Source organism: Pongo pygmaeus, chromosome 7, assembly GCF_028885625.2.
Source record: "Pongo pygmaeus isolate AG05252 chromosome 7, NHGRI_mPonPyg2-v2.0_pri, whole genome shotgun sequence".
Classification (NCBI taxonomy): Eukaryota; Metazoa; Chordata; class Mammalia; order Primates; family Hominidae; genus Pongo; species Pongo pygmaeus.
The window spans coordinates 90844099-90861056 of record NC_072380.2 but is presented as its reverse complement, the minus strand read 5'-3'; the positions used below and the strand labels follow the sequence as shown (position 1 = coordinate 90861056).

General features: G+C 35.0%; 1 protein-coding gene across 5 annotated transcripts in view; it reads right to left on the bottom strand.

The window, feature by feature from the left end:
- Positions 1-415: 415 nt before the first annotated feature.
- The window catches only part of PKIA (cAMP-dependent protein kinase inhibitor alpha), an 89730-nt gene continuing 73187 nt past the window's right edge, over positions 416-16958 (bottom strand). For 4 of the 5 annotated variants that reach the window (XM_054497859.2, XM_054497858.2, XM_063668926.1 and 1 more), the window contains 2 exons: positions 5805-5982; positions 416-2610 (listed from right to left, as the gene is read on the bottom strand). In XM_054497859.2, the coding sequence (XP_054353834.1) occupies positions 2531-2610; positions 5805-5955 (231 nt within the window). In that variant the 5' untranslated portion in view covers positions 5956-5982 and the 3' untranslated portion in view covers positions 416-2530. Of the gene's footprint in view, positions 2611-5804; positions 5983-12729; positions 12813-16958 lie in introns of those variants that run through there. The other variant, XM_054497860.2, reaches the window with a different exon arrangement.

Below are 16958 nucleotides of genomic sequence, written 5' to 3'. Positions count from 1 at the left end.
CTTTTTAAGCTTCTAAAGGTTATATTTTATTGAGTGCTTATATTTTAATCTGTGAAACTGGATAAAAATACCACTCTAATAGAATTGTTTGAGGATCAAATGGGAGAATACGAGCTGCAAAGTCATTAGCATAGGAATAGTTGGTTAATAGGCATCCAATGCCTGTTACTAAATCCAAGGCCCTGGTTTCCTACCCTTTCCTTCTCTCCTTAAAAATTCAGATCCATGTGTATTCTTGACTTGCAAATAAAGGAAACTAAAATAAAATTTGAAAGATGCCATGAATAAGCAAAATGTATAGGATGTGGACATTTTGGAAAATTAATTTTTATCTCCCTAGCTTGGGAATGCCTTTGGGTTTGAATATAGCAGACAAAGCAGTAGTAAGAAGTCAAACTAAATCCAAAGCTCCATATAACTTTGCAATTTAGCACTATTTATATATTTAAAGACAAGCATGGCACCACATGCATTAATAATAGCATATCACATAGGAATATAAACCCTCCACATAGACTCAGCACTGGTTCGAAACTTTTCAAAATCACATAAAATCAGATTGGAATTTCACAACCTTAAGAAAGAAGAGAAGTTTAAATTCACAAGAAACCTATTAAAATATTAAATGAGGATACTGAAAACTGACTGTAGGGGTTCGATGGTTTAAACAGTTTGCCAGGGATTGCCTAAAATAACCCTAGGAACCTCTTTTCTCACTTGTGAGTCTATCAATAGGTGATGTGTTTGAATTTTACTGGGCATTTTGGCCCCTGATGGATTAGACAGAAGGAAGCATTCTAAAATTTAATCTTTCCTCTTTCTGCTCTCGGAAAGGCTCACGTTATTAATTTTTTTTCTAGTAATATCTGATTGAGTACTAAATGCAACCCATGCCCTTATTCCAGTCAGTTGAAATGCCCTGTAGAAGGAGAAGTGAGCAGACTTACCTTTTATCCTGTATGTAATTACATAGAAGCGCTGAGTTTCTGGCACAACCACACAAATTACCTACTGAAATGCTGCTCTACCTATTTCACGTGGAAAGGTATCTAAGCCCTCAAGGACAGCTAAGTGGGCTCGTTATTGTAAAGGGACTCCCATTGTCTGCTATTTGTCCAGTAATTCATGAACCATTGGCATATTACTGGTTCCTTATTTATTACCACTGACAAATGATTTCATAATACTGACCAGAGGGATTACACAGCTCACAAAAACTTTCCATATAAGAAGCACGATGTTAAAACACAGCAGAGGCCATCAAACACAGTATTAATGAGAATTTTGTTAGCTTCTAATGATAATCATTATTGTATCAGAATGCAATTCACACTAATTATTAGTAAAAGTTTACAAACATTAAAAAGTGCATAATAACATTTGGATCTGAGAGGGCTGAAAAAAGACATGAAAACACAACACCAGGGCTTTACTTTTGTGATTGGTGTCCACATGATTGCAAGGAGATTACTTTCTCCACCTGATTCAGCTTAGTGAAGATAAGTTGTCCTCCAAATTTAAATAGTATCATACAGCATTGTGAGAAATTTGATTCCATAGAACAAAATATTTCCAGTCCTTAGTATGATTTTGGCTTTTCTTTTCTACCTTTCCAATTGTCCAAAATTCTCATAAATTAAAAAATATATATATATGTTAGGTGGGAGAAGTTCTCCACTCGAGAATAAAACAAATTTGACAGATTGAATTCCAGTCTGTGCAGACACCAAACAGACTGAATTCAGGTGATATTCACATTAATGGATATTTTCAAATGTCTGTATAAAAAAGCAATGGAGTCTTGATGAATCTGTTAGACTTAATCAACTCATCAACACACAATGAGCAAGGGGAAAGACTGTGTTTTAAAAAAGGGTGTTCTATCCTGTGTACACCACCACAGTATGGAAAACTAAAATAAAAAGACAGCCCTTTTAAAAATGAGTGGTATAAAAATTCACAGTAATGTACATCATTTTGTTTTTCATAAGCAATCAGAGAAGGGGGCAGTGCTGAGCATATATATTGTACAATACAAAACAGTGTAAATAACACAGCAGTAACACACAGATACGTAATGCTAAAAACAGTGCTTTCTGGATCTTTCTTTTACTGGGTGAACACTTGAGCCAGAGATATTTAAACTCTGGGGTTCAATCAACCCTTCGCAATTAGACACAATTAAATCCTCTGACATTGTGAGGGGCCAGATGCTACAGGAAGAATCATCATCTAGGTCGGTGCTACTCTCTATAAGCATTTCGTCATATGATCAAGTGAAAGGATCCATACAAAAATGACGCCCAAACACAAGCCACATGATTTCAACCATTGCTAATGACAGAGGTAGGGAAAAGTCTGCCTGCAGCCACAGCCTCTGCCCTCATTTTTAACATAATAATGAGCAGGTTCCTGCAATGCAGAACAGCCATTTTCTTTTTCCTCTTTTCACTCATGGAAACAAATGCATTCCAGACACTCCTGGAGATTTGAGACATTTTCAGGTGTGGTCGAGGGTCAAAGTGGGGTGTTAGCTTTCAGATTTTGCTGCTTCTCCCTGGGCTTCCCCACTTTGTTCTGTAGAACTTCGTTGTGCATCTTCTTCACCTTCTGCAAAAGAAAAACGAAAACAGAATAAAGGCAAAATAAAAATGATTGCTTTTATTTACCAACTCTCAATATGTCACATTGGTAACTTCAGAAATACTAAAGAGGCCTGAAACCCTCGAAGGAACAAGTATATTTTCTTGGTAGTCAGTTCACCACTAAGAAAACAGCTTAAGTTTTCAAGGACTGATTAATTCTGTGAACTTGGGACAGCATGGCTCAAAAACAAAATAATATTCAGATTTTCAGAGTAGTTAGTGATCAGCTAAGCTTTGGATAAATAGCTCAGAAATCTCAAGGCCAGGTCATGTCACTTAGATATAGTTTCACGGGTTGCAGAAATCACAAATGTCTTTAAGTAGAAATCAGAAGTGGGAGCATGTTTACCTTTTATGCCTGATTGTCTTATTTGAAGAAATATTTTAAAACTGCATTTTCTCCTTTTTATAGCACTTGATGATAACCCAGCTAATTTCTCAGAGGTTCTATTAGTTCAAAGTAAAAGCAATAGTGGAAAATGAAAGGACACTATGTCAGCTGGCCAGTCCCTTGTCAAATAGTTATAATGGCCTCTGGTCTGCCCTTACAGAACATGTGCACAATTCCAATAAAACCACCCTCATAACTGCATCCTCAGTAGCAATCTTAGCCAGTGGTATGGCAAACATTTCAATGCTTTCACTCCATATTAGGTCACTTTATATAAGTGCAAGCTGTTGGCAATTCTAGACTCAAAGATTCAAATATCTGCATGTGATATTTGGTTATCAGGCAGCCAGTATGGCTTGGCAGACAAAATGTTTTCAGGTGTTGCAATAATATAAACAAATCAATATTTGCTAAGGGTTTGTTATCATAATTCAAATAAAAGCAGGTAAGTCGGCTGGTCTATTCTTTGGACCATAATGTTATAAGGCAGTTTCTCCTCTACTCTTAGCAAGTACACACAAAGCACCTCACCATACTGCAACAACATTAAATCTTTAGGGAAATTAAAACCAATTCTTCTACATAAAAATATTTTCTTCTAAAGCAGTACCAAGGGTATGACCAGACATTATATATAATTTTCTTGCACTATTTTATTGTGAGAGGCTCGCATGATGTGCAGATGGCCTGGTTCTGAGATGTGTAAATTAAGCATGCAACAAGAACCTGGTAAACAGGAGAAGCTTTTGGTAATCAAAGAAATGAAGTCAACTTAGGGCATATGTAAGACAGTAGAATATTTCAGGATGAAAGTGATTGTATAAATACAAGATGAGGAACTTGACTCCCATGGGGCTTGGGACCTTCTAGGTGTCTGAGGACAGTTCGCAGGGCTTAGCATTATGCTGAAAACATAGAGACTGTTGCTAAATAAATGCTTGTTAACAAACAAAGGTAAACATGAAGCAACAATATTGTTGAATATAAACTAAAATGAAGCTGAAACATTTACAAATTACAAAAAAAATCCTCACAATTCTTAGTGACATTGAATTTGTCATTACATATTTGCCATTTTTTCTATTTTAGATCTTCATATTATACAGTTATTAGTTTTTTGTACTTAGAATAAACAAAGTTATTGCTTTGCATACTGTTCCTGGTTTTGGACTTTAAAACAGAAAATGTTGCAAGAGCCTAGTGAATTGCAATTAACATGCAAAAATATTTAGAAAAGAAGACATTTGGAAGTATAAAGATAATTTAATTGTTTTAAATTATTTAATTATAAAATAATGCATATGAAATTATTTTATTTATATTTATTAATATTACATTTTAATTTATTATTTAAATAATTTATAATAATTTAATATGTTTTCAGGAAAATAAAACAGTCTCAGGGCTAACAATTCTCAACTTCAGGAAAAATAGAAAAAGAAGAAATTAAATTGTACTATGAATAAAAATGTCCTAATATTAAGAGTGGCTAAAATTAATGCAGACTATTTAAAGTAGCATATTTGTATGAAAAATAAAATATAAATCTTATGCAAGACTGCAGCAAAAATGTATTTATCCATCTCATGTTACCAAATTGGAATAATTCCCTATACAGTCTTTCTCAGAGCTGTTCTGGGAAGTAACTACTGGTAGCAATAATAGCACAACAATGAAACCTAAGATATACACAGGTCTACATATTCCAAAGTGGTGATGTTAAAGTTTTATTATTAATCTGAATTTGAAAAGACCAGTCTGGGAAATACTGAGCTTTAGCCATTGAATAAAATACTATCCTTATATATTTTGAAGTAATGTTGCTGAGTCATTTCATTAATCTATGTATACATATACTCTGACTCAGTTTTCTAATAATCTAAAGGTTTTACCTTAAAAATTCTAACAGCGAAGACATATTGAATAATTAAGAGTCAGAAACTGTGATAAGTGCTTTCCATGCACATAATATCAGGGTTTCCCTAATCGTGAATTCTTTTTACTTTTAAAGGTTATTTTTACACAAGTCTTCTCAGGGAAACACATTCAGCTTTGATATCTGCAAAAGCTATGGGTGGAGGAACTATCAGGGGACTTATTCTAATACTCAGAAGTAAAACTGTCAAGTTTTTTAATCCATCAAACTTGTTTTTCTTTTTCATTAATGAAGATAGACTCCTTGGGTAAGAATTCAAGGCCCAGTAAGGAGACAAATTTTTCACAAACCCATTCTATCTGGAATGGGAAACCAAAGACCCTTTTACCTAAGACTTACTAACGTAACAGATCATTTTACTTCCATTCTTAATAAAATTAGCCCTGGAGACTCCTTTTTACTAAAATTGTTCTTAGAATTGAAGTCTATCAGAATTACCTGTGAATCTTGTTAAATATCTATCTAGTAAACGTTAGAGGTGGCCAATATTGTCAAAGGTAGGAGCTCCAACTTTGTTAAATACTGTACATAAGCAATTTCAGCTTTTATAGAAATTAGGATTTAAAAAAACACACCATGTGTTTTATTGATTGCATCAATAAAATCAGATTAAGGATTCTGCATTTGAGTGGGAAGCCTTCTAAACAGACATCGTTGAAAATAGAGCAGGAGTGATTAAGAGATTAGTCTCAGACTTTCATCTTGCCTTAGATTGTTTAAAACTCTTTACATTAGATTACTTTCAAAGATGGCTTTTCGTACCTTAATCCCACTTAGTAAAATGCTGCAAATCATTCCATGCTCATAGAGAAATGTGTGCCAGATGACTTACCTGTCTTGTTGATATCAAGACCTGCTAATTTCAAGGCTAATTCATTGCTGTTGCCACTTGCAGAGGAAACCAGGATATCATGTATTGCATTTCTTCTACCTGTTCTTCCTGAAGCAATAAAATCTGCATATGTAGTTTCCACATCAGTCATTGCTACCAAATATCCACATAGCAGGGACTACAAAAGAAAGGAAAATTAATAGGTGAATATAATGGTAGTCAATGCTAAACATTTAACAAAGACAACTGTTAAACTACCGACCTAGTATATGAATGTGAAACAATTGTCGTGTTTACAGGTTCACAAAACAAATAATGCCTTTTCTGGTCCTAGGTATTTAGATCAAAGGTCTGGGAACCTTTAATGTACAGGGCCTGATAGTACATATTGAGGCTTTGAGGGTCATATGATCTCTATCCCAACTACTCAACTTTGTCCTTACAGTACAAAAGCAGCCATAGCCAACACGTAAAACAAATGTAATAAACTTTATTAACAAGAACAGAGAATGGGCCAGATTTGGACTGCATGCCATAGTTTGTTGACATTTAGTTTACATTATAAAATTATCTTTCTCTAATACCATTTTCGTCATTCTTCAACTCCAGAGAGAACTTGAGATCAGGTGGGGGTGTTAAGTGAAAAGTGGTTTATCCTAGGGGTAGGCACTAAGTGAGAGTATTGTCTGTACAGTCTGTTAATGAAATGGGCCAAAATTCAGTTTGCTTTTTATTACCACTATGCACCATGCACCGGCAATTCTAAATATTTTCAGTGATCAAATACTGCTCCCAGTCCAGAAAAACAGCTCCCCACGTTCCCCTTGATAAGTCATTACTTGGGAGGAGTAACAAACACTGTTGATTAAATCTTGGAAATAAAATGTCAAAAGGTACAAAAACTGATTACTCAAAACCCTTTCATTTCTATCATTAAAATGGCCATACTGCCCAGATTCACAGATTCAATGCTATTCCTATCAAACTACCAACGATATTTTCCACAGAATTAGAAAAAAATTTTTCTAAAATTTGTAAAGAACCAAAAAGAGCCCAAATGGCCAAAGCAACCCTAAGCAAAAAGAAAAAAGCCAGAAGCATCATGCTACCCAACTTTAAGCTATACTACAAGGCTATGGTAACCTAAAACAGCATGATACTGGTACAAAAACAGATGTAGAGAACAATGAATCAGGTTAAAGAACCCAGAAATAAAGCCACGCTTAAAGCTATCTGATCTTCAACAAAATTGACAAAAACAAGCAATGGGGAAAGGACTCTCTCTTCAATAAATGGTGCTGGGATAACTGGCTAGCCACATGTAGATTGAAACTGGACCTTTTCCTTTTACCATGTACAAAAATCAACTCAAGGACTAAGTCAATTTCAATTGATTAAAGACTTAAATGTAAAACCTGTAAAAACTCTAGAAGAAAACAAAGGGAATACCTTTCTGGACATAGGCCCTTGCAAATAATTTATGTCAAAGACTCCAAAAAGAATTGCCACAAAAGCAAAAATTGACAAATGGGACATAATTAAACTAAAGAGCTTCTGCACAGCAAAAGAAACTATGAACAGAGCAAAAAAACAAACCACAGAATGGCAGAAAATAGTCTCAAATTATGCATCTGACAAAATTCTAATATCCAGAAGTGAAAAGGAGCTTAAATCAACAAGCAGTGGCTCACGCCTGTAATCCCAGCACTCTGGGAGGCCAAAGCAGGTGAATCACCTGGGGTCAGGAGTCCGAGACCAGCCTGACCAACATGGTGAAACCCCATCTCTACTAAAAATACAAAAATTAGCCAGGCCTGGTGTTGGGTGCCTGTAATCCCAGCTACTCAGGAGGCTGAAACAGGAGAATCACTTGAACCCGGGAGGCGGAGGTCACAGTGAGGTGATATCACGCCCATTGCACTCCAGCATGGGAGGCGAGAGTGAAACTTCATCTCAAAAAAATAAATAAATAAAATTTTTTTAAAAAGCCAAAAGCAAACAGCTCCATTAAAAATTGGGCAATGGATATGAACACACACTTCTCAAAAGAAGACACACACGTGGCCAACAAGCATACGAAAAACTGGCCAACATCACTAATCATTAGAAAAATGTAAATCAAAACTACAATGAGATACCACCTCACACCAGTCAGAGTGGCTATTACTAATAAGTCAAAAATCAACAGATGCTGGTGAAGTTGCAGAGAAAAGGGAACACTTTTACACTACTGATGGGAATATAAACTAGTTCAGCCCCTGTGGGAAGCATTTTAAAGATTTCTCAGTGAACTAAGAACTACCATTAGACCCAGCAATCACATTACTGGGTATATACCTAAAGGAATATAAATCATTCTACCATAAAGACACATGCACACGTATGTTCATCAAAGCACTTTTTACAATAACAAAGACACGGAATCCACCTAAATGCCCATCAACAGTGGACGAGATCATGTCTCTTGCGGCAACATGGATGGAGCTGAAGGCCATTATCCTAAGTAAATTAATGCAGGAACAGAAAACCAAACACTGCACGTTCTCACTTATAAGTGGTAGCTAAAAACTGAGTACAAATGGACAAAAAGAAGGGAAGAATAGACACCAGGGCCTATGTGAGGATGGAAGGTGGGAGGAGGGTGAGGATCAAAAAACTATAGGGTACTATGCTTATTACCTGGGTAATAAAATAATCTGTACACCAAACCCCCAAAACATGCAATTTATCCATGTAACAAACCTGCATATGTACCCCTTGAACCTAAAATAAAAGTTGGAAGGTAAAACAAACAAAATTAAACCAAAACCACCTCATTTGTAAAGTTCTCAATCTGGAAATTCTCTCCCCTTGTCACAGCCACCTTTTCTTTTTCTTTTCCTCTTATACTCAATGAACCAATTCTTTATATTGATGCTGTCTTTAATTCCTTGAATCACTTTTTAGTTTCCTCTAGGTCCATTCCTACGTGAATCAGTTACCCACTACTTTATGTAGTTTTTTTATTAGCATCAAGAAGTCCCTTTGATCTATTGTTATCTTTACTTTCGTACCTACACTTCACTGCTGGGAAAACACTATAGTATATTTTCACTGATCTCAGTACTGGGTGGCTGAGTGTTACCAGAAAAAGTCACAAAATTGTGCCAATTGGCTCAACTAGAAATTTCTGGCTCTATTATTAGCATACACTTGGATGGAGTTGCTCAGAAATTCTTCTGTTCACCTCTAGTTGACTCTTCCTTATGCTGTTCTCTTTGGGAAGGATTCCAAACCCTTTCCAGTCTACACACCAGACACCACCTACCTTAAGAGATGACTCTGCATCTTCCTCTGAGAAGATACAGGACATCTGTTACAAATTCTCTAAAAATTCTTCCTTTTTCAAACAACATTTCTCTGTATAATCACCATTCTTTCTTTTTTGGATGAATTGACCTGCCTTTTTAAGACATGCTATTGATTTTATTTCCTTCCACCTCTAATGCCATTACCCACTGCTCATTAACATGACACATGTTGGAGAATATATTTTCCCTCATTTCTCCCCTTGATATCCATGTCTAATCACTTGCCAGGTCATACTGATTTTTATTTGATGCCAGTCATATTTAGTCCCTGTAAAACACAGGAAAAACATAGGAACATGCACATCAACCAAATGCTGAGTTTTTCTATTCCCTAAATTTCTCCCTGTCCCAACCTATCCAAAATGCTGTGGTAAGTGTTACCATTTTGCCTTTCTCAAAGGCCTTTCAAGCCTGCTGCACAGCCTATAGAACACATTCTGAATTTTTTAGCATTTCTTTTAAAGCCTTCCACGATCTGGAAAGGACTCACTTTTTTTTTTTTTTTTAACTTCAACCACTTGCTCTCACACATGGTATGTTTTAGAATAATGAGCAATATTTTTCCAGAGCTTCTCTGCTGCTGTGCTGGTTCAAGTCTGTTACTCCACCTGTAACAGTTTTTCCCCAACAAACTTTCTTGTTAAAGTAGATTTAGCCCTCAAAACTCAGTCAAACACCATCTTCTCTTTTACCTAATTTCCCTATCTCTTCAGGTAGCGATCTACAGGTTTGATTTGTACCCTACAGGGCACTTAAATTCTAACTAGCGTTATAATTACTTCTCCTTCTCAATAGATTACTGCATTTTGTTAATATTTTAATCACATACAATTTCTGGCAGAGTTGTTTGCACATAGCCAATGTTAAATAAGAATATGTTAAACAGAACTGACGAATGAGGAAGAAATATATTAATCACCTTTTATCAGTGGCCACAGAAAACTTTCCTGCTTCCTGATTGTACTAAATTACTAAATCCTAAAAATTCGTCTACTTCAGTCTAGAAGTTTTTATAGATGAAGAACCTGAGTACCAGATAATTCAAGTGATCTGCCCATATTCACATAGTTAATAAATTAATCTGCCCATATTCACATAGTTAATGAATTAAGTACTTGGAACTTAAGTCTGCAAAGTTCCTGCCCATGCTTTTTACTTTACCAGGCAGCCTGTCCTATGAGTAAGTCAGAGTTTGAATAAAGTTTTTGGAACTTGGAATAATTCAGTGTTATTAATTGTAAAGATATTTTCATTATCTGCATTACCATTAACCAACACAGTATTTGGTTTCTGCATTACTTCAAAGGTTTAGAACTGAACATGCACATCAATCTAGCAAATACATCTTATAAATATTTAAGGAGAGGTGGAGTCACAAGAGATATTCAAGCTCTTTTCACAATGATTTTCACTCTTAGTCTCCTTCTATGGCTTTTAAAAACATGGGCTTAGGCCAGGCACGGTGGCTTATGCCTGTAATCCTAGCACTTTGGGAGGCCGAGGCGGGCGGATCAAGAGGTCAGGAGTTCGAAACCAGCCTGACCAACATGGTGAAACCTTGTCTCTACTAAAAATACAAAAATTAGCTGGGTGTAGTGGCGCACGCCTGTAATCTTAGCTACACAGGAGGCTGAGGCAGGAGAATTGCTTGAACCCTGGTGGCGGAGGTTGCAGTGAGCCAAGATGGGTCACTGCATTTCAGCCTGGGTGACAGAGCGAGACTCTGTCTCAAACCAACCAACCAACCAACCAACAAACAGCCTTAGAAAAAGCACAAGTGCTATTATTTCTCATCTGATAACAATGCTGTAAAGTAGGAAAACAAATCCTCATTTTTCAGATGGAGAAAATAAGTCTCAGAGATTTTAAGTAACCACTAAATCATACATATTACCATGACTTAAACTATGGGTATATGTCTTTGGGTTTTGTTAAAGGGCATTGTACTTTGCAGTAAAGGTCCCTGTTTTTTTGCCATTATCATTTCTAACTGCCATAATAATACATATCCTTGTAGGGGTTTATATCTAATTCTCCTTGCTGAAAATAGTTTTTAAAAGATTTGAAATACCAAAAATGAGGCAGAGAAAAGTGGTAAAATTTTCCATGAGAAGGTATATATAAAAGAAAGTGTCTTGTATTATGATTTATCTATGTGGGAATTTTAAAAGATCCTGGTGGCAATTCTACTTATACAAGGGTAAGCAACAACTTACTTTGAATTTTCATTTAGTGTACTCCCAAGTAATGAAGACATAAAAGTATATTGTGCTTACTTTTAAAATCTTCATATATAGCTTTCATTTCAATTGAATGAAAGACAATAGAGACAATTGTGAGAAGAGATTATTCCTGTAAAGTTGAAATATATTTTTAGTTCCATGTGCATCCAATTCTGCACCTTTAAAGTAACATAGAAACTAAGCACTGGATATCCAGTTACAGTAGCCAATATAATTATTATAATAGAAATAGCTATTACTATAAAAGTAATATTTCATTGCTTATTATGTTTTCTTTCCCTAGACAATAGATCTATTTTCCAATAAAAGAGCAATAGCTAACAAATAGCACACACCAAATATGTGAATGAAGGAACACATGCAATTACATTTTTAAACAAAATATATATTGTATACTCCAGATTTTCTCTATGATTATAGTGCTTTTAGTGAATTCCCCTTAAGTGCTCAAAAATAGATATTTTTACCTGCCTGGTGGCTATTTTTTTTTCAGTCAAGCATTTAGACACAGGTCTTCTAATTTAGTAATATGACTCTGAGAGACAAATATCGTTTACGTCAAGCATACCTGTATAGACGACTTGTACTTTTGCTTTGAAATTCTGGAGAACAGCCATACAAATTATGTTTGACAGATATTCACCCCCCAAAATTACAAAATTCAAAAAAAGTCAAATAAATGTCAGCAGCAGATTGAAGTTTAATAGACCAGCAACTAGCACATATTCTGACTTTATAAAAATAATCAGTAAAAAATCTGGAAAACTTATTAAAAGTAGACTTTGATTCTTTACTAGAGTTTCCTGTCTATGTTGCTATAACTGGAATTTTCTAGACATGACCAAATGATAGTATTGAATACAGACAAGGTAATATGGTGTTACTTTTTTGTATTCAATTATACAAAAGATCCAATTATACTAATATTCAGCCTTATGGGATAGGGAAAAGGGAAATGGACATTTTATTATTTAAATACTGAACTATTTAACGTTGTATTAAGTTTTAAAGCATAAATCTCTAAAACCTGACATCTAAAAATTTAATCAAAATCTATGAATTAGAAATAAGCTTGCTCTTTTCCCCATTCTTAAAACAGCCTCACTCTCTTACTCTTTAGCAACAGAAGCAATATTGCTGCTCTACAAATGCTTTATATAATGGATTTCAAAACTGAGACTCATGATCTGTGCTGATCTTTTCCTTTTTTGTGCTATCTTTTCAAAATTCCATACACACAAATTATTTGAGAGAATAAAGCATAAGGTATTACTATAGTAGAATTTACAGATTTAGATAGATTTCAAGAGGCTATGAAAACCATGTACTTACGTCTCCTACGTAAAACAAACTGAAGTGTTCCACATCGATGGATTCTAGAAGTTGGGCCTATGATGTTGCTAAAATGATTTTTATAGTGACATTGAGTCATGAGCCAAATGGTGACTGGATAACATGCTAATTTTACTCCTGTAAATGGGACACATGAAATGAGACTCACAGACTTGGAGGAAAGAATGGAGAGAATGTCATCAGCATGCACTGAAGACTTCTCTTTAATCTGAATACTATGACTCCCTTTAAGTAAAAAGAAAGAAAGAAAGAAAGAAAGAAAGAAAGAAAGAAAGAAAATTCCCCTTTTTCCACTATTACAAAATGCAATAATATAACTTCTCAACTTTGACTTTGTGAAATCATGGGAAGTATGTTTAAAGACCTTGAGTAGTTTACTATGTGTTTAGTGCTTGGTCTACATTAGTATTTCTGAATTGTTTTGGTCTCAGATATCTATTACATGCTCAAAAATTATGAAGAACCCAACTTAGCTTTCATTCTCCAGGGATAAATCTACCAATATTTAACATATGGGAAATTAGAAAAACTGAAAAAATTAAATAATTATTAATTCACCTCAAATACTATGAATAAACCCATTACGCTTTATATAAATATTTTAATGAAAATAAAATATATTCTCCAAAGCAAAAAAAAAATAAATAGTGACAAGTATGTCACTGATTTACATTTGCAGTTCTCTGGCTTAATTTTGCAAATGTCTGGCTTAATGAAAGACATCTGGTTTCTCATATTTGCTTCTGCATTCAGTATCTCTTAACATGTTGTTTTAGTTGAAGTATATAAGAGAATCTGGCTTAACAGAGATATTATTTTTTTTAAGCTGGAAAAGTGAGGAGAATTTTAATAGCCTTTTCAGATAATTGTGGCTTTTTTTCAATGTGGAATCTAAAGTCATATGAATATGCTTTCCATACTCTGCCTTTAGAAAGTTCCCATTGTCTTTCTTGCAGTTTGAAATGGTCTTTTGTCCACGCATTTTTTGTCTTTTTCTTTTTTTTTTTTTTTAACTATCAGACATTGGTCATCTGGAAAATATTGGTACACTGGGTTATGTAAATTTCCCAAACGGTAGTACATTTAAATACAATATCACATTTGTTGGCAACACAACTGTCTCATCTGAAAAGTCTTTAAGAATTGGGAAACTGACAAGTTCACAGGGGCAGATAATAAGATTTCCGAAATTATAATTTTTGTTTGAAAGTTCAGTTTTTTTCTTTGGCAAAAGATACAGTTAGATTTTGCTTTCCTAGAAGTGACAAGCTCACTTTGTTCATTTTCAAGAAAATCTCTGCCAAATGTTCAAGTTTGAACAACTACAGTTTGCCTGTCACTTGTTCGTTCAAGTAAAAATGGTGATCCATGAAAATAGTGTCTGGCTCAGCTCTCAACCCACAGTTGCACAAGGTGCTTTACTTGTGATAACCACATGTTTGATACACAACAGAAGTGCTTCATGAGATGTCCCATTTCATCACATGAATATTAAAAACATGTGTACTCAAAGGTCGAGATTCAAGAAAATGATTTTTTTTTTTACTGCTTCATCAAGTACATTCTTAGGTAAACCTGGAACTAAAAAAATACTAATTGTGAGTGTTTAGGGGTGCAGAATACATAGATCACTAGGAGAGTTCAGTGCCACTGACTTGCTTAGTGCAAAAGTGCCAGCAGTTCCCTGCCTACCCCCGCCTTGCTTTTGCATCATTCCTGCAAATGTCAGCTTTCTTTTTTATTCCCCCCAATGGCATCATTACTTAATTTCCCCTCTCAAACTTTCTTAGATCAGACTCAAGTACTTTTTTCCCCCTACAATGTTTAACACGTAAAAACTTTAAAATGAGAACTCTTTACCTGTAAATGTTTAAAATGCTAGAAGTACTATCTTTCTTTAGAAAATATTTTTATAATTGGGCAACGAGTGACCTCAAAGCTACTCATAAATTCTTATACTCATTTCTGGTTTACCCCTGTACTATCCCTAATAAAAACAATTTCTTTCTTTTTTTTTTCTATGCTCTTTAAATTTTATTTGTATCTTGCTTTCTTACTCTCCATAGCAAATCTTACCTAATAACTTTGTGGAGACCAAGGTCATCATTCATCTTCAATCCTGTTTCTTTATTATCACATATAAAGTCGTCCATCTCTTTATTCAAGAGTCCTTTTGCCCACCATTATTAATATCTGACTGGTGCTCTTGATTCTATCTTCTTCCTCATTATCATTCCTTCAATTCTGCCTCTTGCTTCTGGAGTCAGAATTTTACTTCAGCTACTTCTTTAACACCTTTCAAATTGCTTACATCTTCCCCATTACAAACTCTTTTATCTTTTAACTCTGCATTTTTTAAATCTTTCTTTTCTTTTTTTTTTTTTTCCTTTCTTTTGAGACAGGGTCTCGCTTTGTTGCCCAGCCTGGAGTGCAATGGAACAATCATCAACCCTGCATGTTCTTTAAGACATTCATCTCTTTTTCTTTCATTTACTCCCATATAGGAAAAGAGGTAGATACTAATTTTCCCTGCTTCCTCTACACTGCTTTATTTTTAATTCCCCTTGTAATTTTACACATATATCTATTAACTTAGGAGAACTGTTTTCTCAGGAACTATCACTACAGATTATTCACCAAATGCAATAGTCTTTTCACAATAGTCATCCGTATCAAATTGTATTTAGCGTTTTACACTGCACTTTTTTGTTGTTGTTGTTGTTTGTATTTTTTTTTTGGATGCAATTTTGCTCTTGCTGCCCAGCCTGCAGTGCCGTGGCTTGATCTCGGCTCACCGTAACCTCCGCCTCCTGGGTCGAAGCGATGCTCCTGCCTCAGCCTCCTGAGTAGCTGGGATTACAGGCATGCGCCACCACGCCCAGCTAATTTTGAATTTTTAGTAGAGACGAGGTTTCTCCATGTTGGTCAGGCTGGCCTCAAACTCCCGACCTCAGGTGATCCACCCGCCTCAGCCTCCCAAAGTATTTAAAGTACCAAAGCTCTTGGTATTCTCCTATTGGTCTTCTCAACCTGTTCTCATCTTTCCAGTCACACTCTTTCTCCATCTCCAGGTAGAATAAATAACTTTGTTATTGTGTTGATTTAATTCTGTCTTATGTGAGAATTTATTATTTTCATGTTGACCTCTTTATATCATATTTCTGGGTCTTTGATTTTCGAATCCACTACAACGTATGGCACAGAGTTTTGTATTTTGTTCCTAAATCCACAAATGTATTGTGTAGATTGTTCTTGATTATCTTACTCAAGATCCTCCTTGTTTAAATAACTTGATCGAGGTCATACAGTTGTTCACAGTAAAACTAGGCTAAGAGTATGTGTCCTTTTTCTTCTTTTTGAAATGTTCTTCTCCCTTGGCTGCTGTAGTTACTGTACTCTTTTGGTTGCTTTATAATCTTCCTGTACTTCTTGCTCTTCTCACTACTTACGTCTTAAAATAAATCTTTATTCTCCTTTTTGTTTTTTATGCTGTTTCTGGTAATCCCATTTACCCTAATAACCTTAATTGCCACTTGTAAATTGATGCTACTCAAATCTGTAATTCTGGGGCCTGACATTTTTTTAAAGCTTCACTAGAGAATTTCTACTGACTATTAAATACTCCACTATGGATGTCTTTAAAATCTCAAATTCAGTATGTTCAAAATGGGATCTCTTGCTTTCTTCATCTCCACCTCTGCTCACAAGACTGTTCATTCTTTCTATTATTTTGTTTATATTTTCACTATTTTTACAGGCATCAATGATAGAAATCTCAGAATTGTATTCAATCACTTCCTCTCACTAATTCTTCACATCTGATCATTTCTCAAACCTCAGTAGTTAATTCCATCTATTCAATGTCTCTTAAATATTCTTCATTCCATTCTTCTGGCAACAGCCTTCATCTCTTTCTCGACTGCTGCAATTGTAGGCTAACAACTCAACTTTATCTAAACCTCTTCTCCAATTTACCCTTTAAAGTATCAGCAGAATTAACTTTATAAAATATAAATAGTACTCAAAAACCTTCAGTTGTTCCTAGGAACCCACAAAACATAGTTCACTTTTTTGATGGCCCTTTAGAGTTTGAAACCAATCTACTTTACTAGCCTCTTTTCTCACAATATCTCTCCTGTTCATAATAAGGTCCAATCACAGCAGCACATGCAATGCTCTTGGTATTCTCCTATTGGTCTTCTCAACCT